Raw genomic sequence first — 24,893 nt, forward strand, 5'->3', positions numbered from 1 at the left:
CAAGGGTAGATCTCTGAGGAAAAAGAGCAGGAGAAAGGGAGCCACCTACGGAGATAGAAAGAACAGCCTAGAACTTTCAGAGTTGCTAAGGTAAAAGTAAGGGAGGTGAAGAACATAAAATGCAGACTTGTTGAGGAGAAGGATGATGTGGATGCCAGGGCTGTGTTTGGTGGCAAAAGACCGCTTTTTCTGGGCAACTTACCTTCTTCCCTCTACACTCCAGGTCGTCTGGGACTGACTTTCTCTTGTTGCTTGACCTGGGCATCAATGACCTTGGTAATGGGTTATCCACCAGTGTTTGCTTGGGTATCTGTTTGCTCTTTAGATCTAACGCTCCCCAAAAGCAAGGACTGTGGGGTCATTTAGCAGAGGGAAACAGGATGGGGATTTGAGGTCCCTGGAGAGCAGTTCCAGAAGATAGTTGGGAAGTCAAATTGTAAGGTGTTACGGAATAAGAGGATGGTAAGGAATGAAAGGAATGTCTCACAGAGACAGCAGGTGGGGAATTATGGGAACGTTGCATTAGGAGAGGAGCAGAATAAATGTTTAATTCTAGGGTGAAAGATTTGAGTATGTTCCTAAACTGATGAAAGCCGATAGAAAGAGGAGAATAAAAAAAAAAAAAAAAAAAAAAAAAACAAGTGGCAGAGGTAACAACTGATAGGGTTTAAGAAGGGATTGGTAGATGTAGGGGGCTGAAGGCAGGGGCTGGGTGAAGGTGCAGAGAACTGCAGATGTGAGAGGTGACTGTAGTGACTTGACTATGAGGAAGAAAACTAAGTGCTAACAATTAAAAAATAAAATAAACTGACCTTTTATGAATACTGTCATTTATCAGTGGGGGCAACATTTTCAAGACTCAACTTCCCTTCCCATAAAATGGGGACACTCCTTCCACCCACAGTAACTGAATGTTATTGTTACTAACTTGCAACAGGTTGTTGTACTTACTTGTCTGTTTCTCTGTTTTTGTTGTTCTGTTTTGGCCTGTTTCCCTGACAGGACAGAGTAGCTGTAAGATGGTTCTGATAAGATCTGATCAGCAAGGTATGAGATGGACCATCTGAATATGGAGATAATAATGCCATAGTACTGAGAGCTCAGTAGAAGGTTTACAAGTGCTGGATATAGGAGAGGGATATTAATACAACATCAATAAAAAGTTTGTAAGCATTAGGAAGGATATTCTTGGAGAAGTCAAGAACCTTTTTGGAAAAGGTGTTGGGAGATGTGACCGCATCTTTCTTTCTGGCCTGTGAAGGTTGTAATTAAGGTGCCTACCCAGGATGCACGCATCCTCGGCTTTGAGATGGCCTTCAGCACGTTTCAAAGCCCCAAAAGTCTCCCAGGTGTGTAAATCTCCACGGGGTTAGCAAATGGATCTCAACCCATAGATTGGGAGCTTGTAACCAGAGCGGTCAAGCCCGCTGGGAATGCAGATGTGTTTGACCCAGGTTGCTCCTGAGCCTGGCTGGCTGCAGTCTCCCACACTTTCCACTCCCTGCCAGCCCTTCCTAGTGCTGTGCTGCAGGAACTTGTTTTTATCTGTTGCCCATCGCAGGACCTCTGGTTTTTCTTTTTGTAAATTGCGGAATGTGGAGAGGCCCCGCCCTTCCACGCCCGCAGCGGCCGCCCCCTCGCGCCTCCCCGCCCAGGCTCCTTCCCGGACGGCGCTGGAGGTCCTGGTGGTGGAGGCCCATGGGGCCCGTGGTGCTGCCTGCCTGGCTGCAGCCCAGGTAGGGTGCACAGAGGTGGGAGGGGACAGGAGGGGCCGGGCAGGAGGAGGGGCCGCCGGTAGAGGCGGGGGATCTAGCAGCGGGGGACACCCACCAGCCCAGCTGCGACACCCACCCCTACTGGCCCGCACTCCCTGGAGCTCTGGACAGGTATTATTCTTAATTAATTCTCTTGACAGTCCTAGGAAGAAGGCTCTCGTTTCCCCATTTTTGAGATGAGCAAATGGGAAGGACAGGCTGTGTGGCCACCTCTTCCCTTTGGGCTCTTTCTGCCAGTCCCTCTGCCCTTCCTCTTTACCCCCACCAAGAGCCCTGCCCTTGACTTTGTTGTAGGGCGAGTGTTGCAGGGGGAGTTTTAATCTTACTGAAACACCTATCACACGTGTGATTCCAGGGAAGTTGATTCGGTGCAATAGGAAAGGGTAAGGCCCGTGTATTTTTAACCCATAAGCCAGGTGATTCTGAGGCAACTTGGAGGATTTCCTCTTTTCAGCCCCTTTAGTTACGTCATCTGTTGATCATCCAGGGACTTGGCATGCTCCTCAGCTAATTTACCTCGTTTCTCAGAGGTTTCACATCTCCTACTTGGAGAAAACCCTGTCTGCACTGGCAAGGCCACTCCCATCATCCTTCGAAACCCCCAGGGAACACTTCAAACAATGCTTTCTCAAACTCCCTCATATCATGCATCTGTCAATCTTCCCTTAGTCATCTCCCCAGCAACCCACAACACATTTTTAAACCCAGCTTGACTTCCCTTTTTTGGCATGAGCAACTAAACATCTATGTGTGTCTGATGAAGGAAACGATCTGCCCTTGCAAAATATAATAGAAGGCAGTGGCAAGATACTGACCCCAATCGCATAATGCATTCAGAGGTCTCGTGTGCCCAATTACTGAATTATCCACCATTTAAGACAGTGGCCATTACTACTCCCTGCTCACAAGTATAACCCAGTTAAGTTCTGCGCTTAGCAGGCTGAGCTTCTGGAGCACACATTGAACATATCAATCCTTCTGCCCTCCCCCACCACCACCACACCAAATATTCAAAGCTATCTTTGAAGATGTTGCTTTTACTCCTGGGTTAGCCGCAAGGTTAGAATTTTATCAAAGATGAAAATCAAAAAAGATCTTTATTTGGTTTTAAGCAGACTAAATATTCTCACTTTAGCAGATAGTATATGATATGGGTCCCTTTAAAATCTGATGTGTTTTGTGGGGCAACTGATTAAAATACTCTGATAACAGGTTTTGGGGTTGTTGTTTTTTTGTTTTGTTTTGTTTTTGCTTGTCAGGTTGCCCAATATGTTAAAGGACCTGTGTACAATGATGTAAAGGTTAATAATAGAACAAGTGTTTAATGGTATTTTCCTGTATTTATAGGTATAGAAAGACTGCCTATCTTTTCATCTATTATTTAATCCAGTTCTGTGGCCACTCATGGATACTTACAAATATGACAGTCAGATTCTTTTCATTTGGAAAAGGTAAAACTCAGTTTATCTTAAACTTTTGCACCTTGTTTTTGCCTAGAGTTGCTTATATTAATTTTAAATTTCTCTGGAGCTCACCTACCATCCTCCACTTCTCTAAAATTCATGTTTTTCAAAAATCATACATCCTGCTTATTAAAAAATCAAAAACTTTTTGGAGAAGGGAGAAGATGGGATAAGGGAAAGGGATTTGGCTCTGATTAGGCAGAAATGCCATTTCACCATTTCTTTTGGTTCTTCATCAAACCCTCACAAATTTGGTGTGCACTGAGGAAATCTATAAATTCCAGTATTGCATTTTGTGCAGAGCAACCAGGAGTTAATCAAATTCTTCCACTGTTTTTTTTTAATCCTTAGGTTTAACTGGAAATTAGTAAGTGAATAACAAACTTTATACTCCCCAGGACTCTATTTGATCCCCTTCCTAAGTAGTGTATAAATGACATGCTTTGTAGATGACTAATCACCTACCTGGAAGGTGGCAATAATGGCTTAAATTATAAGCTTCCTCGCTTTTCCTAAAAAGTAAAGATACGGTTTTAAAAGAGCAAAGAGCATTTCAATTCTTCTTCTTTTTTAAAAGAATGACTCATTAAATGACTGTCAATAACATTCTCTTCATGTTCCATCCCCACATGAGTAAGTGTCATCACAGTTTACAACTGTTGGGTGACTTGACAATTTGAGCAACTGCTGGTTTCAGCTAAAAAACAAACATGCCATGCTGTGTTCATCAATTCTGTATCATAAGGAAATTAATCTACTTCTGAGATACCATAAGCCATTTGATGTTGCTTTTTCTTACAAAAATCTACAGATGAATTCTTGCCTTTGTGAATTAATGTCAAGGATACAACCTAAGGTTTGAATTTCAACTATGAGCGTTGAGAGTTTTCAAGCAGAGGAAAACGGAGGTGATGGGAAAACTCCCTTGATGTTTATAATAAAAAAAGCCATCAGTCCAGGCCTTGAAAGTTGAGGCTGTGTGGGAGTATTATTGTAGGTCATTCACCATACATGTCCCCAGGAACTCTAGCGCTGTCTCACATTTCCAGAGGGGAAAGTTGCTGTGGTCAGCAGTGTTTATTCTTAATATTATCATGTCATTATAATTACAGTAGCTACTCATTAAAGAAATACAACTGATTTATATGAAAGGGGGACTGAGAACATGTGAGCGGGGGTTCCGTTTAATTCCTGAATCAGTGTATGACTTAAATAGCTCAGCAGCAATCTGAACCCCTGAACTTGGGATTCCTCCTCCCCTCTTCCTTCACAGAGCTGTGTCATTGATAGCTTGGTCACAAGAGGTGCAGGCAATGCAGAAGAGGGTAGGTGGTCTGAATCGGTAATCATCTGAAATCAGGGTGATGTTAACAGTGTCCAACTGCTGCAGCAGCTGAGAGACCCCTCGGCACTTGATCAGTTACCGTTTGAATGAACACTAGGTACTAAAGTCAGCACAGTCACACCTAGAAGTTTCTAAAAAATGGTAGGATTTCATTTTAAAACTTAAAGCCAAATTCATCCTATTTAGAGGGACATTTATTACCCCTCCATTTCCACTCCAAGGGCAGTACCTCAGTTGAGCCCTCTGAAGTGTAAACTCCAAAAGTCCTGATCAGAACCCAAATTCAGGGTTTAGCACAAATCCAGAAAACACGAGGCAGGTACATATAGGAACCACATGCTCGATACACTTATTATCTGATATCATAACATCATTAAGGCCATTTCCATAAAGCTTCTCTAAAATATTTTTTCCTCATCTTGGTCATTTTCTTGTCATTGGAAAAGCTGAGCACAACAGCTCTTAGAAGCTCACCTCTGACCTATTTATGCTCCAGGTGGTTTAGAATCCAGCTGATTACCTTTAGGTGGGAATTCCTTTATAATCTCATATATGGGGAATAAATAGTGCAGCCTTCACTGTGAAGCCTTACATTTTTACTTCATTTTGGAAGGGGATCAAAGTATACTACAATACAAAGTGCTTTCTTTGCATTGCAGACTTAATTTAGTAGCCTATTTACAGAGTTTTTTTTACATGTACGATAAAAAGAGGTAAATAATCTCAACTTTATTTCAAAGAGCTGCATGGATTTGCATCATGAACTGGTTTTTACTTTATTTGTATTTTTTATCCACTGGACAGATTCAATGGTTGACACTTTTTATGCTATTGGACTTGTCATGCGACTTTGCCAATCCATTTCTCTCCTGGAGTTGCTGCACATATATGTTGGCATTGAATCAAACCATCTTTTCCCAAGGTTTTTGCAGGTAGGTTTCAGTCACATTATTATAGAGTCTTTCATTTTTAACTTTGTTCTATTTACAGCCTTTTCATTTTATGGCACTCAAAAAAAAAAAAAAAAGCCAACCCTGAAGTCACTGATAAGGAGAATCCATTAAATGGAAGGATTGTCTTATTCTAAAACTGCAGTTAGATCAGCTGATATGAAACATTCCGTGTTGATCTGTATACTTCCTTGATCCTATCCTGGGAGATTTCAGGGCCACTTCCGACCCTCAGCATGTCATAGCTTGGGATAGTATGAGACAGCAGAAAGTCAGAGGATTGAAGCCGTTCACACCTGAGTACAATGCCCTGCTCTTCTACTGATTACTGTGGGGTTATTCTACCCACAGTCATTGGGGTGTTGCTGGGAGAGGACACCATACAAATACCTGGAAAAGAGCAGATGATTAACAAATTCCCAGATTTCCTTTCATCCCTATTTGGAGAACACTCCCAGCCATTTCTTGTTCATTCTACCACTTTTATTGAATTCAAATGGAAAAGGAAAATGCTTCATGTTTACCAAGTGTAGACTTGGGGTCACACTGAATTAAATTCAAATCCCAGTTTTGCCTCTTACTTGTTGCATGAATTTACACAAGTTGTTTAATCATACTGACCCTGACTTTCTCATGATGTGAGAATAACATGGACTTAAGAGAATAACTGAGAACATGGGTGGGGAAAGTTCCTGGTACTTAGTTAAAATAAAATTCTTGTTAGTCATTGCTATTATTTTAGCTATTATTTGTTTCCTCTACCAGGCCTTTAGCCCTAGATGGCCATGTTCTTTCTAAAGGCAGGTGGAAAGTAGATTGGAAATTTACTGATACTCAATAGAAAAATCTGGATTAAGGCAAGAAAAACCATCAAGTAGCATTTTTCTTAGAGTGGAAATAAGGGTTAGGTGACTATATAAACATGTGTTCATAATCTCCAGGATTGGGTATAGGTATCTATGAGTATAATTTTAGGTATCCCCAAAACAAATTTAAAAAGTGTATAACTATGTCAAACTTACATTGTAAAAATTATTAAAATGTCAGTCTTATATTGCCTAGCAAAGTGCTTAGAATCTAAATATATACTTTAATTTTTTGTTGAAAGAATAAGATAGAGTCCCTTTACTAAAATTTGCTTTAAATACCATGAAAGTTTAAAAGGTGAAACTGGGAATATAATCCTAAGGAACCTTGTAACAACTCAGTATTACAAGTTTATGGGATATTTTTCATTTTACTTATTAAATAGAAGTTGTATTCATTAGAATGAATGGAAAAGAGCAGATGATTAACAAATAAATTCCCAGATTTCCTTTCATCACTATTTGGAGAATAGAATGAAGACATTTTAAATGTTTAAATGTAAAATAAAATCATGGCAATCCTATATAATAGATTAATATTATAACAGTTAACTAGCTAGGACCTAAATTGAATTTCCTTCAATATATTTCCTCACAAAATAAAAAGCTACAGATCTATCCTAGATGCAACATGTAATTTCGTAAGACAACTTATTTGTATTTATGAATTATTTAACATTGCATGCTGTACTTTGAAACAACTGAAATTAGTAATACTATCCCATAATGTTGATCTTGGAGGACAGAATTAACAGGCCATGTTAAATTAAAGTTCTATTCTATCACATGGAATTATTTTGCTTGTAATATGATCAAATTCATAAAAAATCTTTAATCATGTTTATTTTTATGTAATTTTAAAATTTGTATGACAGCAGAATGCATTACAATTCTTATTGTATATATAGAGCCCAATTTTTCATATCTCTGGTTGTATACATAGTATATTCACACCAATTTGTGTCTTCATACATGTACTTTGCATAGTAATAATCATCACATTCCACCATCATTAATTACCCCATGCCCTCTCCCTTCCCTTTCAACCCCTCTTCCCTATCTAGAGTTTGTCTATTTCTCCCATGCTCCTGCTCCCTATATCACTATGAATCAGCCCCCTTATATCAGAGAAAACTTTTGGCATTTGGTTTTTTGGGATTGGTTAACTTTACTTAGTATCATCTTCTCTAACTCTATCCATTTACCTGCAAACGCCATGATTTTATTCTTTTTTATTGCTGAGTAATATTCCTTTGTGTATATATGCCACATTTTTTTATCCATTTATCCAGTGAAGGGCATCTAGGTTGGCTCTATAGTTTAGCTATTGTGAATTGTGCTGCTATAAACATTTGATGTGGCTGTGTCCCTGTGGTATGCTATTTTCAAGTCCTTTGGGTATAGTCCAAGGAGAGGGATAGCTGGTCAAATGGTGGTTCCATTCCCAATTTTCTAAGAAATCTCCATACTGCTTTCCATATTGGCTGCACCAATTTGCAGTCCCACCAGCAGTATATGAGTGTACCTTTTCCCCACATCCTTGCCAACACTTTTTGTTGTCTTTCTTCATAATGGTTGCCATTCTGACTGGAGTGAGATGAAATCTTAAAGTGGTTTTGATTTGCATTGCTAGTGATAATGAACATTTTTTCATGTATTTGTTGATTGATTGTACATCATCTTCTGAGAAGTGTCTGTTCATGTTCGTGTTTTCTTTTGGTATACTTTTAGGGACTTCTTTTTTTAGGCTATATTTGTTAATACTGACTTCATGCTAAAACAGTATTTTCAAAATTAAGTAGTATTAGTTCAGTTAGTGCATCTGGTAAGAATGCATAACTGTAAGAAGAACTGAATGAGTACTTAAAATATGCCTAGAAAACATGCACATATTTTATGCTGTGCAAAATTTTGTAGGTCTGCTTAACAGAAATCATAAAACTTAGAAATCTGATTTCTTGGAGTTCCAGAAAATTTAAATGTGATTTTAATCACCACTAATTAAAACTAATGGCTTATAGAACCATCACTGAAATCCAAGAGGTTAGTCCTAATTGTAATTTTGAAATAACAATAAACAAACATTAACACTTTAGACTTAAAAGTGTATTTGCATAGTCTACTGTTAATAAAACAAATGATTCTTAAGTCTTTGGTCCTTAGGAGGGATGCCAAGTCAGTAATCACCACATTAGAGAAAACAACTGCCATTCTTCTCCTGGACTGATTATTAGTTTTTTTGTGTTGTTGTTTTACTTACTTTTAAAATTTCTTTTAAGATATTGTCACATGCTCTCTATTGTTTTTTTTTTGGATACTGGGGATTGAACTCAGGGGCACTCAACCACTGAGCCACATCCCCAACTCTATTTTGGATTTTATTTAGAGACAGGGTCTCACTAAGTTGCTTAGCGCCTCAATTTTGCTGAGGCTGGCTTTGAACTCACAATCCTCCTGTCTTGGCCTCCGAGCTGCTGGGATTATGGGAGTGCGCCACTGCCCTATATTTCTTTTATTCACTTGTTCTCAGAATGAAAATGGTGTTAACAGAGCTTCAAAACACATCATGTTGTGCAAAGTTTCATTTTCTGCCCCATTCCTTTATGAGAGTTCTGCAGACAAATAGAATTCTCTCATTATGCGATGACTGAGACCTCTGCTTTAAAGTAATGAAACAAAACTCTTAGGTTGTGTAATCATTGTTGGTTTTCCTGTTTTTCCATTTTAAATGGAGAAGCTGAAGGCAGGAGGGCAACTAAGTGACTTGCACGATCATCATAGCTGACTGCATGCAGACCTTAAAAATGCAGGGTTCCCAGATGTTTTCAAGGAGGCCCTAAATCACGTTCACACAATTGTGATGTTATTTTAATATTACCTTTAAGAGATTGCTAAGCCACAACTGAGTTCTTTTGGGGGACTGGTCTTGCAAAATGTCAAGATAAATAATTCCAACTAGCAGTAGGGATGGATAAGCTTTTTGAATAGTTAGAATCCCTTAGCAAGTACTAGTGGTGTACAAATAGGGGTAGATTTGTGTTCTGTGTGTTTTACACTAACATCTTTATTTTGGCACTGTGGGAAGAGACATGATTTTAAAAATCTCATAATTGCTAAAGCAAAATATGGGGGAAAACACCATTGATTTATAAGACAAGCATTTAACAGATATATATTTTATTTTTAATATACTTTAGGAGGAAAGGGCAAACACATAACATGAATAGCTATGTAGAACTTCTATTTATGGAAATAGGCACATGCCAATTAAAACTATATAAAAATGTTTTAAAATACAAAAGAAAATTTAATTAAAAGGAAAATAAATTTAGAGAGAATTTGAATATTACCAATTCTGAAATATTTTAAGGGCTGTGTTCATATTCCATTTGTGCAGAAGCCTGAGAAAGCTTATTGATACAACTTTCGGGCGTTTCAACTCAAGAAGAGGAGGAAATAGCCAAAAAATAACTTTTGTATGATAATGTTAGACTGATATACTTTGTATGAAATAAGAGTGAGATATAAGTAATGTAAGAGTAATATTTTATTTTTTGAGAAATGCTTTAAATGTCAATACTTCCTTTATAACTGAATTAAAATGGATCAATTCCACATCCTTCCTTCCTAAACACTGTTGCATATGTATTCATTTTACATTTTTATACAATTCTTTTAATCTGTAAATCAAAACACTAGCAATTATTACCCTTAAATTATTGTGCCTACAAACATTTCATTTGAAACCAAACTGTATGAACCATTTCTATATTTGCCCATATCTACTCCTATTTGACAAGGACAAGCTTGCTGTCTAAAACTCACTCCAAAGATGTCACAGTCACAGACCCTCTTCCTGTCTCTGTCCTATGATTAAAACCAAGGGTGCTTTACCACTGAGGTACATCGCCAGCCCTTTTCACTCTTAGTGAGACAGGGTCTCACTAAGTTGCCAAAGCTGGTCTTCAACTTGAGATTCTCCTGCCGCAGCCTTCCAAGTTAACAGAACAGATATGCAGGCATTCCCAAGGAGAGTGTCTTACTCTCTTTTAAGAAAACAACTAGGTAGGTTTCACTCTTAATTTCTTTTTAGTTGTGAAGCAAGTGCTTATATGCATTGCTAGGCTAATCTTTTGAATTCTCATAAAATCACATAGATTTCTCTCAAGTTTTGAGAATAAGCTTATAATCGTTAGAGATAAAACTGTTGAAGACAATGTTGAACAGTAAGATTCTACAAAATTTGAAGCCTCCTGGAAATTAATTATACATATAATTCACTCTGTAAGTAAGATTTTAGATTTTTCCTGTTTTGTACATTAGATCTAAGGAGTTACTTAGTGTGAGAAGTACAAACCTATATTTATAGTGTAATTTAATAAATGCTGAAATTGACTTTTTAAGTTCCTGGATTGGATTATCTATATAGAAAATGTTTTCCTCTAAATACACTAATCACTACATTAAATTATATGTAATCATAACTGATATTTAGGTCTATGTACCAAACACTTTTCTAAGTTCTTTATATGCATTAACACTCTTCAGAACAACTTTTTCCTATTTTTAATTCCTATGTGATAGACACTAAGCATTATCTCTAAAATTACTTAACACAAAAGTCAATTACTGAAGATCACAAAGGTTATGTATCTTATAGTAAAAATTTGTTTAAGCTACATTTGTTTACATATTACCAAGTAGAATGCAAATACTGTAAGAGCAGGGATTTGGTCTTATTTACAGTTATATCCTCTGGTACCCAGAACAGTACCAGTACTCTTCATAATTATCTATTAGAGGAAGAATGAATGAACAAATATATAGAGAATTATTTAAATACTTTGATCTTGCAGGGAACGTAGTTGGTGATTTTTTAATATATAAAGATATTTCTGAAGTTTCCCAAAAGTTCACAGAATAGAAAGCTTGGGTCATTTTAGTAAAAGTCAGAGACTAAAACTAATTTATAAGATTCCAGAAAATCTCCTTACATTTGAAATATTTTGCCTCTTTAGCACTTCAGCTTATAAAGTGCTACCTGCCACTTATAAACTAAGAACTTAGCTTCATTTATTGTTTTAACCTGGAGTTTAGGATTCCAAAACAGAACATAAAAATGCAAAGTATTCTTATTTTGTGGCTACCATACATTTGAATAAATATTAACAGGTTTAATGTGGCATAAATGATAGGATTTCTACTATGATTACTACTACTACACCTTTTATTCTCCATTTGAATTATACTCAACATTACAAGACCATTCATTAGTAATAATCAGATAGTCCTAGGATTCATTAAAAATAAAATAGTGCTTAGTTCTCCAAATTGTAAATCTCAAAGAAAATAAGTTTAAAAAATCTTTTCCTCAAAATTGATTTGGTGTTGATTTAAGAAATCAAGGAGTCTATTGTCTTGAGGTATAATTTCAAAGGAAACTTTCTTTTAGAGAGTAGATTGTCCGCTGGATGTGAGATTCTGGAGTAGTTCACCAAGTAACAAAGGTGAGAATCAAAAAGGCAGGGCTGGGCTAGTGTCAGAATATTTTATCTGAAGGGGACTCCAGAGATCATCTAATTAAGAGGTATCTACATTTTTTAAGTAGTTGGCCATGTAATTAGAAATCTGTGTTGTATGCATGTGTTCATGTGTGTCTCCCCTGAGATTTTTAGCAAAAAGCAAGGTTTCCTAATTACCAGGCATTGATAAAATGTAAGATTGTGCCTCAGTACTTACAGCTTGTACTCAAATGACAGTAAGGTTGGATCGTAATTATACTTGCAGCTCAGTAGAATTCATTATATAATTAAGAAACAAGGGTACTATATTATAAACACTGACCAAAGAAAAACTGCTATGTAGATAGTATCCACAGATTGACTCAGGTTTGAATCATGTCTTAATTCCCCTTAGCTAAGCAAGGGCCCTTTTGACTCACCTCTGGGGTCACACACATGCTGAGATAGCTTATACATGTGGACTTCTAATCACGTGACCCACTGTTGGCAAATCTTGGATTTTTCTACACTAGATTGTTTTCCTGGACAAATGGCCAGATTGTTCCAGTATTTTCTCCTTAATCAGCTTTTAAAATAAAGGCAGCTATTGAAAAACATAAATCGATCCTTTTACGTTTTCTTTTCCTATGAGTATGTTCCTTCAGTCTCAAATCTACTTTCTTTTGACCATCAAGAGCAAAGTAAAATGTCCTATGAAGCACCAAAAAATGTAGACTATACAGGATATGTTAATGAAACATAAGAAAGCACTTAATATTTAGGTGGAGAAGAGTTTTTTTTTGTTTTTTTGTTTTTTGAGGCTGGTAACTGGAGGTAAGCCAAAAATGTGTGAATTCTCAATGATTTGGAAATGCTTACTGAGTTGGAATATATGTATGTATTCCAAGAATGTGTTAAATTTTCTTCATTTTCCACTAGCTTTTGAAGGTTAGGATTATATTACTCCCCTTCTCCCTCCCTCCCCCAAAACTACAATGGCTTCTCTATTGGATGAAATTAAAATTTCTCGGCCTATCATTCAGAACCCTTCACAACTCAGCCCTAAACACATTTTCAATTTATTCTTCCCCGTTCTTCCCTTCTCTGTACCCTGCACTCCAGTTTCTCAGTGGTTCTTATGCCTCCCCAAACACCCTGCATTTCTACACCTCTGCTCAGACTGTTCCCTTTGCCTAAGATGCCCTTTCTTAAATCCAGTCTTCTTGACACACTCATTCATTTTTTAAAATCCAGTTGAATAGTTGCCTGTCTTCATAAGTCTGTGTTCTTTCTCCAGGCAGCAAGCATCTCCCTCACCTGTGCCACCCCACCTCCACCCACAGCACATACATTTCCACATCAGTTATTGCTTCACATTCTCCCTTCACTACTACCCTCTCTGGAGCAAGGACCATGTTTTCATTACAGCATTTAATACATAGTGAACACTCAATAAAGATTTCCAAAGTGAATAGAAACATGTGTGCATATGGAAAGAAAAAGAAATATCCTGATAAAATGTTATCTTTTCATTCATTGTATATAATTTGGAAAGTACAGAAAAACAAACAGGAGGAAATGAAATTTACCCATAACACAACTCCCTAAGGAATAGTCATTATTAACATTTTGGTATACAAAGTTCCAGTTAAAGCATACTTTAAAAAAAAAACTCTGGATTTTAAAAGTAGAAAATTACTTATATGGCCTAACAGATGATCCTAATTCTTGACTTTGCCATTTCTTTGTTAGCTCACAGAGAGAATAGTCATTCTTTTTGTGGTGATCACCAGTCAAGAGGAAATCCAGGAGAAATATGTGGTGTGTGTTTTATTCATCTTTTGGAATCTGTTGGATATGGCTAGGTAAGAAAGCAAAATAATCTCTTAAAACAAGTCCAGATTGCTTTCAATATTAGTAATAGCTGCTTACATTTGGTTACTCTGAATGGGACAGAAAAGCATAACCTCTTTTCAAATTATTTTATCTTGATATGGAAATGTATTTTTAGTGCTTTCCATAATGGGCATATCAAAGATAATGGAAACCTACAAGAGCAAATCAGTGCATTCAGGATTCCAGAACAAGGCTTGGCATAGCACCAACTTGAAATAAACCTCACAGCTGTTTGCTAATGAAAGGCGTTCCTTACATGTTACTTTAACAAGCAAAGCAGAACTTTTATATCATTGTCAGAATTCACAAAGTTGGTTTCTGCGGACTTAAGATATTTTAAACTTAGGACCTCACCTTTCAGGGGAAAAAATGCACCTCCACATCAGGTTTTGTATGCAATTCCAGTGGGTTCAAACGACTAACTGAAGTCCTTTCATGGAACCCCTGGGAATTCTTGATCTAGTCTTCAGTTTCCTTATAATTCTAAAACTGTAACGAGATGTGCCCAGACTTTTCTTTGGTGTAAGACTCTCACCTTTATCAGTGAGCCCTCATACCTCTCTTTGGGGAGGTGTTCTAACTGCCACTTCAGCTTTCAAATGAATAGTTTCTCCCCTACTTAAAAGAATTGGATGTGAACACGTCACAGAATAGCCTGAGATTTTTAGCTGAGGTTATACAAATTCTGCTTTTATTATATTGCTAATAACTTGGGTAGATTCAAATATATCTAAATAATGGGTTGAGTCCTAGAGAGGAGAATGAAATATTTTGAATTAAACTAATTCTTTGTACATAGTAATTTATTAATCATTTTAAAAATAGTTTTGCAGACTATGAGCAAACTTCAGTATTGGTTCAGTCTCAGTGAGCTTAATAGACCCAACAGAGACCAACTTTGTATTGATGGTGATACCAAACTATCATGGAAATTTTGGATATAGAGGTCAGCAATATCTGGATGAAATCCATACCTACTACTTACTTGTTAAATGATCTTAGGAATATCACATTTTTAAAAATTTAAAATTTGTGGAGTTTAGTATAATCAAAGAGATGTGCAACCATTACCACTATTTAATCTAAGAACATTCTCCCATATCCATTAGCAGTCACTCCTCATTCCCTCCTTCCCCCATAGCCTGTCTCTATGTATTTGCCTATTTTGGAAAGTTTATATAAATGGAACCATACAATATGTGGTCTTTTGTGACTTATTTAACAAGATGCTGTCAAAGTTTATCCAGTATTGTGCATGTGTTAGTACTTTACTGCTTTTTGTGACTGAATAATTATACTGATAAACTACTTTGTTTATCCATCTACCTGATTGACACTTGGGTTGTTTCTACTTTTTGACAAGAAGGAATATGAACATCCATGTAAAAGCTTTTATGTGCACGTTATCATTCTCTTTAGAAGTGAAATTCTTGTTTTTCACCCTGTAAAATGCGTGAAGAATACCTTTCTGATCTACACTAGAATGATTAAAAACAATAACAATCAGGGAACTTCCTCAACCTATTAAAGGCATCTGTGAAAAATCTACAAATATGACAGTTAACAATGAGACTGATGCTTTCCTCCCAAGATCAGAAACAAGAGAAGAATGTCTACTCTTGCCACTTCTACTCATCACTGTACTGGAAATTCTAGAAATGGCAATTAAGAAAATCAAATAAAAAGTCATCAGATTGGGAAGAAAGAAGTAAAACCATCTCTATTGGCAGATGAGGTGATCTTATATACATAAATCATAAGGGATCCACTAATTTAGTAAGATAGCATAAGATTAATTAAAAAAGCAATTGCATTTCTATACATTTGCAATGAACTATTTTCACTTCCTAAAATGAAATCTAGAAAACTATAACAACTTCAAAAAGAGTAGTACTTAGGAATAAAAATCTTAAAAGATATTAGGAACTTATACAATAAAAATTACAGAACTTTTTTTTAAAAAAATGAAAGATCTTATTAAATGGAAAGACATCCCATGTTGAAGGTATAATTTCATTGAGATGGAAATACTCTCAAATTGATCTGTAGATTCAATGCAATCCATGAGAAGCCAAGACAGCTTCTTTTTTCATCATTTAAATCTTTTAAATTTTTTTCTTTTAAAATATACATGATATTAAAGTGTATTTTGACATATATGTCAGTTTGTGTACAACTTATTCTAATTAGGATCACATTCTTGTGGTTGTACATGATGTGGAATTACACTGGTTGTGTATTCATATAGGAGCATAGGAAAGTTAAGTCTGATTCATTCCTTCTGTCTTTCCTATTCCCATCCTCCCTCCCTTTCCTTCATTCCCCTTTGTCTAATCCAATTAATTTTTATTCTTGCCCCTTCCCATCCACTTTTGTTAGTATCACATATCAGAGAACATTCAGCCTTTGGTTTTCTTGAGATTGGCTTATTTCACTTAGCATGATAGTCTCCAATTTCATCCATTTACCAGCAATGCCATAATTTCAGTTTTCTTTATGGCTGAGTAATATTCCATTGTGTATATATTTCACATTTTCTTTATCCATTCATCTATTGAAAGGCACCGAAGTTTAGTTCTATAGCTTGGCTATTGTGAACTGAGTTCCTATAAACAGTGATGTGGCTGTGTTGACTGTAGTATGCTGATTTTAAGTCCAAGAAATAAAATCAAGAATCAATAAGTGAGATGGTATCAAACTAAAAAGATTCTTTGCAGCAAAGAATGTGGACAGTCTCCAGAATGGGAGAAAATCTGTACCACCTGAACCTCAGAGCATTAATCTTCAAGATATGCAAAGAACTCAAAAAACTTATCACCAAAAAAAACAACAACAAAAAAAAACAAAACAAATAACCCAGTCAATTAAAGGGTAAAGGAACTGAACAGGGACTTCACAGAAGAAAAAATATGAATGGTCAAAAAATATGAAAACATTTTCAACATCTCTAGCAATTAGAAAAATGCAAATTAAAAGTACACTGAGATTCTATCTCACTCTAGTCAGAGTAGAAATTATCAAAGTAACGATATATGTTGGTGAGGATGTGGGGAAAAAGGTTCACTCATACATTGCTGATGGGACTGCAAACTGGTGCAAACAGTATGGAAAGCAATATGGAGATTCCTTAGAAAACTTGGACTGGAACCACCATTTGACCCAGTTATCCCACTCCTTAGTCTATACCCAAAGGACTTAAATCAGCATGCTACAGTGACACAGCCAGATAAGATCAGCTTCTCAATTTCTGCAAAGAAACTAAGACTTGCATGGACAGTGAAGGAACTCAGAACAGCCAAAACAATCTTAAAAAAGCACAGTTGGGGGGCTGGAAGTGGTGGTACATGCCTGTAATGCCAGCCTCAGCAACAGCGGGGTGCTAAGCAATTCAGTGAGACCCTATTTTTAAATTAAATAAATACAAAATAGGGCTGTGGATGTGGCTCAGTGGTCGATTGCCACTGAGTTCAATCTCCAGTACCCCCCTTCCAAAAAAAAAAAGAACAATTGGAGGATTCACACTTCCAATTTCAGATCTTACCAAAAAGCAATAATTATTATGAGTGTAGTACTAGCATATGGATCAATCATGGAATACAACTAATAGTGCAGAGGTAAGCTACCATATTTTTTGTTAATTTTTGACAAAGGTGCCAAAGCCATTCAATGGGGGGAAAGAATAGTCTTATCAAATGTACTAGGACAACTGATATCCACATGCAAAAGAATGAAGTTGGAACCTTACTTCACAGGTAAGAGCTAAAAATATAAAAGCCTTAAAAGAAAATATAACTTCAGATTTGACAATGTATTATTAAATATGGTACCAAACCTACAAGCACCAAAAGAGGAAATAAATTGAACTTCCTCCAACATGACTTTTAGATATATGAGATGCTTACCCATTCCTCTTTTTTCTATTAAGAGAGAGGTGAAAAGGTCCAATTTTTCACTGAAAGTTGTAAAGATTAAAAACTTTGATAACATGCTGTTAGTAAGGGCTTAAACCACGGGCATACAGTATATACACAGAGCATATGCAAAAACATTTCTGAAAGGTTACATAAGAAACTGGTATTGGTCATTGTTTCTGAAAACTGGAGTGAAAAACTTACTTTTTTCTGTCCATGTTTTTAAGCTTTGGGGGGTTTTGTCATGTATTTTTATTGCCTCTTCCAGTTGTTCTCAAAGTGTGATTCCCTGGACAGGTGGCATCAGTCTTACCTGGAACTTGTAACACAAATTTCTCAGACTACTTCAGACCCGCTGAAATGTGGCGGAAGGGCCCATCCATGTGTGCTTTAACAAACTTAATTCTCATTGTATGCTTAAGTCTAGGAACCACTGGCCTATTCAGGTATATAAAAATATGTAGAAAACTTTCTATTACTTCATGCTGGTAGGTTTAAAGCTATCTACTATACCCCAAACCAGTTCCCAAGGCCAGTTCTTTTAATTAACTGATCACATAAGATCCACAACTACATGCCAAATAAGAATCTGGGAAGTCATTTTAATCCATCCCCCAAAGTTTTTGTTTTGGTTTTCTTAAACCTAGCTGCTGGCTGCATCAAATGGGCTGGACTGTTTAATGAAATTGAAGTCTCTAATCAAGGAGTTCCTTACACTCCAAGAGATTACTATTACATTCTTACTCTGTTCAATTCTATAATTCTCTACAATCTACCCCATGAGATAAGCTAGAGTGACACAGTCCCCACCTGCCCTGACCATTTTTTAAATCATAGAAAATAGGTATGTAAGTAATATACTTTTAGTTTTATCCCTGTATCTAATTATATAGTAAGTTATTTTCTTTTATTTCCCAGACATGAGCAGAAAAGGATACTTATGAGCTCCTTGTTTCCTTGTAGGTACACTTACAGCATGTTATCGGTCATAGGAACATACTATTCCGTCTTGACATGGCTCAGTCAAACACTGTGGATGCCAATCTATCCTCTGTGTGTTCTTGCTGAAGGTAAGAAAGAGTGATGAGGTGTTGTGGACTGACAAAAACATCTAGTTGTAATCCTTCACTAAAATTTTGATGATTAAATGATCTGTGCTAGTGCTTACCGTACTCAGTGTGTCTCTCCTGGCATATTTCCTTGCTTCATAAAGCAAAGTTGGAAAGGGACAAGAAACAAGGACATCTGAATCCAGCCCTTACCTTCATTAACTCACTATATGAATTTTGTGAAACTCGTTTAACCTCTCAAAGAGGGGTTTAGCACTTAGAGACTCAATGATCTACGGCTTTTACTTTTCATGCATAGGAATTCTGTTCACTCTAGGTAAACTATTCTCACTTGCCATCTCCCATGCCTCTCTCCCTCTGCCTGCAAGTTGCCTCTACCTTGAGATGAATAGTTGCTTTCTTTTTTTTTTTTTTAAAGAGAGAGCGAGAGAGATAGAGATAGAGAGAGGATTTTAATAGTTATTTTTAGTTATTGGCAGACACAACATCTTTGTATGTGGTGCTGAGGATCGAACCCGGGCCGCGTGCATGCCAGGCGAGCGCGCTACCGCTTGAGCCACATCCCCAGCCCCTGAATAGCTGCTTTCTGAGAGAAGCCTTCGCAAACTTCTCAACTAAGTAAATTCTTCCTACTATGGTTTCATGAATTTCTTTTTTTATAGGGCCTATCAGCTTTAACTAGACATTTGTATGATTCTTTGAATAATATCCAGTTCCCTAACTACATTTTGAGCTCCATGAAGGCATGGGGTGTGTCTGTTTTTTTTGCTTTTCTCCTTTCTCTTATGCACTAGCTCAGTAAACACAGAATGAATTGTTAGCTCCAATACCAAATAGGTTAATTACGTAACCAAAATATAAAACTCAAACTTAATAAAAATCATCAACTTGCAAAGAACTTGGAAGATATTTGGAGTATACACACTTACTTCTGTAATGGATTTGGCAGACTACTAGGGAGCTTTCTAAAAGACGATTAAAGTTTTTGAAAACTGAAGGCATAAAATAAGAATGCATGTTGAGGTAACTAAGGGAAATCATAAAGGAACAGATTCACCATAAAACGATGGTGATGTTGCCAATAATCATAAAGTACATAAAGACCAGCATGTAAAATAAAGCCATATGTTTTCTATCTACTGTTGACCAGAGAAAAGGAGCTAAAGTTACAGTAAATCATATTAGATATAACTTTTAAATTTGCTTTGTTTTCAAAAGGAAGATTTATTAAATTTCGGAATAGACTATGTCAAAAGAATCTAGGGAATAATCTTCCTGAAAATCCATAAAACTGCCCTTTCTTTAAGAATGAAATCTCTCACTCATTTAAACATTAAGTACATTCCTTTGTTATATCATAAAAACATTATAAAGAATATACAAAGGAATGGTAGGCTGAGTGTTAGTCAAAGCATGCAAAGCTTAAATTAGGATGAATAAATTTTTGAGAGCTGCTTCACAGCAAGATGGCTATAGCTAGTAATAATTTATTTTAAAATAGTTGAAAGTAAATTTCTAATGTCTTGCCACCAAAAATAAATGAGGTGATGAGTATTAGCTTGTTTCATCATTCCACATTTTATACATATATCACGACATATACCCTGTCTCACAAGTGTATACAGTTATAATTTTTAATTAAAATTAATAAAACCCAAAATAAAAATTTTAAATTAGGGAATAAAGTAGAAATATGATTAATCTCTTCTTAAAACTAGTGATGACTAAATGTATTCTATTGTTAATTCTAAGCCTTCTCTTTCTAAGAAAGACATGGCTGTCATACAACCCATATTCTTTTATTAAATTCATAAACTGACTCTTATGAAGTATACACAGAAAAAAATCTAGAAGCATTCATGACAAAATTGTCAACAGTTATGAATCCTGGGTAGGGAATATGGGTGACTGATTTTGTTTCTATATAGTTCAAATATCTCATAGGATAAGAATATGTAATTAAGGGGCTGGGGATGTGGCTCAAGCGGTAGCGCGCTCGCCTGGCATGCGTGCGGCCCGGGTTCGATCCTCAGCACCACATACCAACAAAGATGTTGTGTCCGCCGAGAACTAAAAATAAATATTAAAAATTCTCTTCTCTCTCTCTCCTCTCTCTCTCTTTAAAAAAAAAAGAATATGTAATTAAGAAAATTTAACTTTTGATAACTTTTAATAAGTTAATAACTCATTTAAATAACATAGTTTTTACATCTGGTAAATATAAGAAAAACATAATTCATATAAATAACCAGATCAACTGGTTCTATGATGAAATACTAGAGACTAGTGTCTAATTCCCCTGTACCTTTCATCCTTTCCCTAGTGATAACATCTCACATCACTGGTAGTTTTTTATTTCATGGAAAAAAATTATATATTTTATTAAAAATCTACACATGGGATACAGTTTCATGAAGTCTCAATCTTTTTGACACCAGCCTCCTTCTTCAAAATAATTTAGGCCAGCATTTCAGGTATGAGTTCCCTAGAAGTTTTATTAAGTACTACTAGGGCTGTGTGAGAGAGGAGGAGATAGTCTGAGAAAATGGGTGATATTAGTCTCTTTATTGCAAAATCTCTCAGGACCTTTATTGTGCTAATTGTGTGTTGTACCATTCCAGGAGAAAAAAGTATGTAGCGTCTCCCAAGTTCATTTGATTATTACCCCTATTTGTGGTAAGAGGCACAGAAGTATTTTGAATTACCCTTTTAAAAATGCCTATAATTTTTTCCATGTGAGCATAATAGAGTATATCCTGGACAAAAATTCAGAAAGTCACACTGATGTAACAGCTTTGTTCACTTGATTATTCAGCAGAAATTTCTATACCATACTACAATGTTAGCTAGAGGATTTGGCAAACATCAGAAAACTGTCAGATTCAAAAAAATTGTTCAACTAGGGAGACATATATACACAACCTGGAACATGTTGAAGATGTCCTTTTTCTTTAAACAGCATTTGCCATCTATCAGTCGCTGCCTTATTTTGAATCGTTTGGCACTTACTCCACCAAGCTGCCTTTTGACTTCTCCATCTATTTCCCATATGTGCTAAGGCTGTATCTCATGATGCTCTTTATAGGTAAGTGCTGTTCGTTTTGCTTTATGAATTATTCTTGTGTGTTTTGGTTTATGCTACCATCTACCTTAATAGACAAGTCAGTAAAAACAGAAAAGACCAAAGGAGAAGCCCAACATAATGAACTAGATCATGTTATTAAAGCACTTGGAAGTTATAATGCTTTCTTCAGGGCACCATGAGATCAAATATATACATGTTTCACTATATAATCAAGAACAGTTTTGCTAGCAGAAAACATAATTATTATCTATGAAACATATAAGTTTTGACCATAGGCACAGATAGCTACAAATATCAAAATAAGCAGGCACTTCCTGATTTTTCCACTTAAGTCTATCTTGTTTCCTGTTTGGCCTCATATGCTAGCAAGAAAACGGGAGTTGGTGATAAAGACTTGAGAAAAATTTATGGAACAAACACAGTTGGGCGGGATTTTAAGATGGCTGTTCCTCCACAAAGAAAAACCAAAGCAACAGGTATATAGCTGCATGTGGAGGAAATGATCATGGGAGCACACTGCAAGAGAATCTGAACATATAGGTTCAGAGATCCAACAAAAGCATAGTAAGATACAAAATATCCAGATGGGAGTGGTAGCCAGGAAATGGAGTGTCTTCCCTCTGCAGGGGTAAATGAGAAATAGAGTCTTAGCAAATATCAGTGTGGATGCTGGCAATTCTAGCTATTGGAGAGTTTCACAACCCTCACAGGCTTGTAGCCTAATTAGATGAGAAATCTGAAATCTGCACAATAGCTTTGCTTTAGAAAAGGATTTCATATCTTCCGGCTATGGCACCTAAGGTTAAGTGAGGAGACACCTTGAAAAGGAACCTACTGTATGAATTTGGGATGTTGCAGGGGTCAGAAGCCCCTGCAATATTCCCATCTCTGGGATGCCATTGAAATTCCACCGCACTGGTTCATTGGGTACCTGAACCAAACTTGTCTTGTGAACTAAACTTGACCCAGTAGAGTGGGTCTGAATCAAACCCACTGGGCACTCTGAACAGTAAGGACAGGTATTATGATAAGGAAGGGAATGGAGAGGAAACAACCCTCAAGAAAGGGGAGATTGCACAGCTTGCCCTCTGAGATCAGGGATGTGACCAGTTGCATGCAGATTTGCACTAGGTGCCAGGACTGAAGGCAATCACCCATGTGGTTCCCACCAACCCTCCCCTCCCCCAAGCTCTGTGTATATGTGCCTGCCACTAAGAGGGTAAGGAAAGAATTCTGTAGTTCTGCTGCCATGCTCTCACAGGTGTGCTAGGGTGACTTTAAGCAATGCCACAGCTTTGGTTGTTGCTCCACCCCTACCAGGAGGCACTCATGACCAAAGGAGGCTTTGAGAGGAATTTTGCCCAGGTCCAACCACATCTTATTCATGCAAACTTACTAGCAGCCACTATGGCTAAAAGAATTGGTGGTTAAAAAAAAAAAAAAGCCAGGCCATTTCCCTCTCTCTCTTGAAGGAGTGCCCCACAGCAGAGGCAGAAAGGAATACCTGCTGCCATCACACAAATGGGATTCCCGCCACTAGACCTTCTTACACATTGTTTGACCACACACTGCTGTCAGGTTGGGTGTGGGTGTCACAGGGATGCTGTGGTTCCTGCCACTGCCTCTCCCTGCAGGACCTGGGCCTACACCATTGTCTGGCTATAGGATAAGTGCTTTAAGCCCATATCATTATGGGAACAGACAGTGCCAAAGACCTTTGCAAATAACGAAGTCACCAGTACCTGAAGAAACCCTTATTACCTGATAGGGGCTACCACTTCCATTGTAGGAGAAGCCATACAATGTGCTACCTATGCTACATCTGCCTGAACTACCACTAGAGTGTCCCTGCATAGCCCACAGAGATCATGAGCCCCTCTGACACAAACATGGTATACACTGTGCCCAAATTCACTAATCACAGACAAAGAAGCTACAGGGAGACAACATGGTGCCTAGCTGGAAATAAATTCAACATTGAATAACAAACTGACATCCCTAGACATCTTTCTTTAAGAGAAGTTACTTACTAACAGCCATTCCATAAATGTGGTAGAGATATCTGATCTACCAAATGTCCAAATCTCAATTTAGAAATATGAAAATACAATGTAATCGTGTATCCCCCGATTAGATCATAACTCTATTAATAGATTCCAAGAACTCAAAATGAATGAAATACTTGACAAATAATTCAAGGGAATGATTTTTTAAAATCTCTGAGATCTAAGACTATAAACAGTTAAATGAAATTAGGAAGATTATGCAGGATGTGAATGAGAAACCCAGCAAAAAGAGTTGAAAAAGAACCAAACAAATCTTGCAAATAAAGAACTCAATAAGGCACAGGAAAATGTCAAAGTCCTAACAGACTATATCAAGTAGAAGAAAGAATCTGAGCTTGAAGACAAGTCTTTTGAAATATCCCATTCAAACAAGAAAAAAAAATTAGATGCTTTCAAGTTCTTGTGGGTGACATTAAATGAACAAATATTCATTTTGGAATATCCAAAGGTGAGGAGCTAAAGGTTAAAGATACAGAAAACATCCCTAATTTGGGGAAAGACATGGACATCCATATATGGGACACATATAGAACTCCAAGTAGACATGACCAGGAAATACCTTTACCATGACACATTATAATCAAATAGTTAAAAGTCCAGGAACAAAGTATTTTAAAATCTCTGAGAAAGTACCAAGTAATATTTAAGACTAACAGAAGATTTCTCAAAAGAAACCCTGCAGGCCAGGAGGAAATGTAATGATATATTTCAAGTCACCTGAAACAATAACTGCTACCAAGATTACTATTACCTGCAAGGGTATCTTTGAGAAATAAAGACCTTTCAAGGATTCAGGATAACAAGATAAGCCTTACAAAAGATGCTTAAGGGAGTCCTATATCCATGACTGCATGTAAAAGTGTAAGTTCCACTAGAGCAGAAGATACACACGAGAAATGGAAAAGATTCAAACATTATTATTACAATAAGCCATCCAACCACAAAGATGAATAGGAGGAAGAACA

General features: G+C 36.8%; 1 protein-coding gene across 2 annotated transcripts in view; it reads left to right on the forward strand.

The window, feature by feature from the left end:
* The first annotated feature begins 1,644 nt into the window (after window positions 1–1,644).
* The window catches only part of HACD4 (3-hydroxyacyl-CoA dehydratase 4), a 34,471-nt gene continuing 11,222 nt past the window's right edge, over window positions 1,645–24,893 (forward strand). The window contains exons 1-6 of one of the 2 annotated variants that reach the window (XM_081282576.1): window positions 1,645–1,736; window positions 3,123–3,226; window positions 5,388–5,515; window positions 13,653–13,765; window positions 18,671–18,777; window positions 21,737–21,862. In XM_081282576.1, the coding sequence (XP_081138702.1) occupies window positions 1,699–1,736; window positions 3,123–3,226; window positions 5,388–5,515; window positions 13,653–13,765; window positions 18,671–18,777; window positions 21,737–21,862 (616 nt within the window). In that variant the 5' untranslated portion in view covers window positions 1,645–1,698. Of the gene's footprint in view, window positions 1,737–1,773; window positions 1,887–3,122; window positions 3,227–5,387; window positions 5,516–13,652; window positions 13,766–18,670; window positions 18,778–21,736; window positions 21,863–24,893 lie in introns of those variants that run through there. The other variant, XM_081282577.1, reaches the window with a different exon arrangement.

Source organism: Spermophilus citellus (genome assembly GCF_964194105.1).
Source record: "Spermophilus citellus genome assembly, chromosome: 2".
NCBI classification, from domain to species: domain Eukaryota; kingdom Metazoa; phylum Chordata; class Mammalia; order Rodentia; family Sciuridae; genus Spermophilus; species Spermophilus citellus.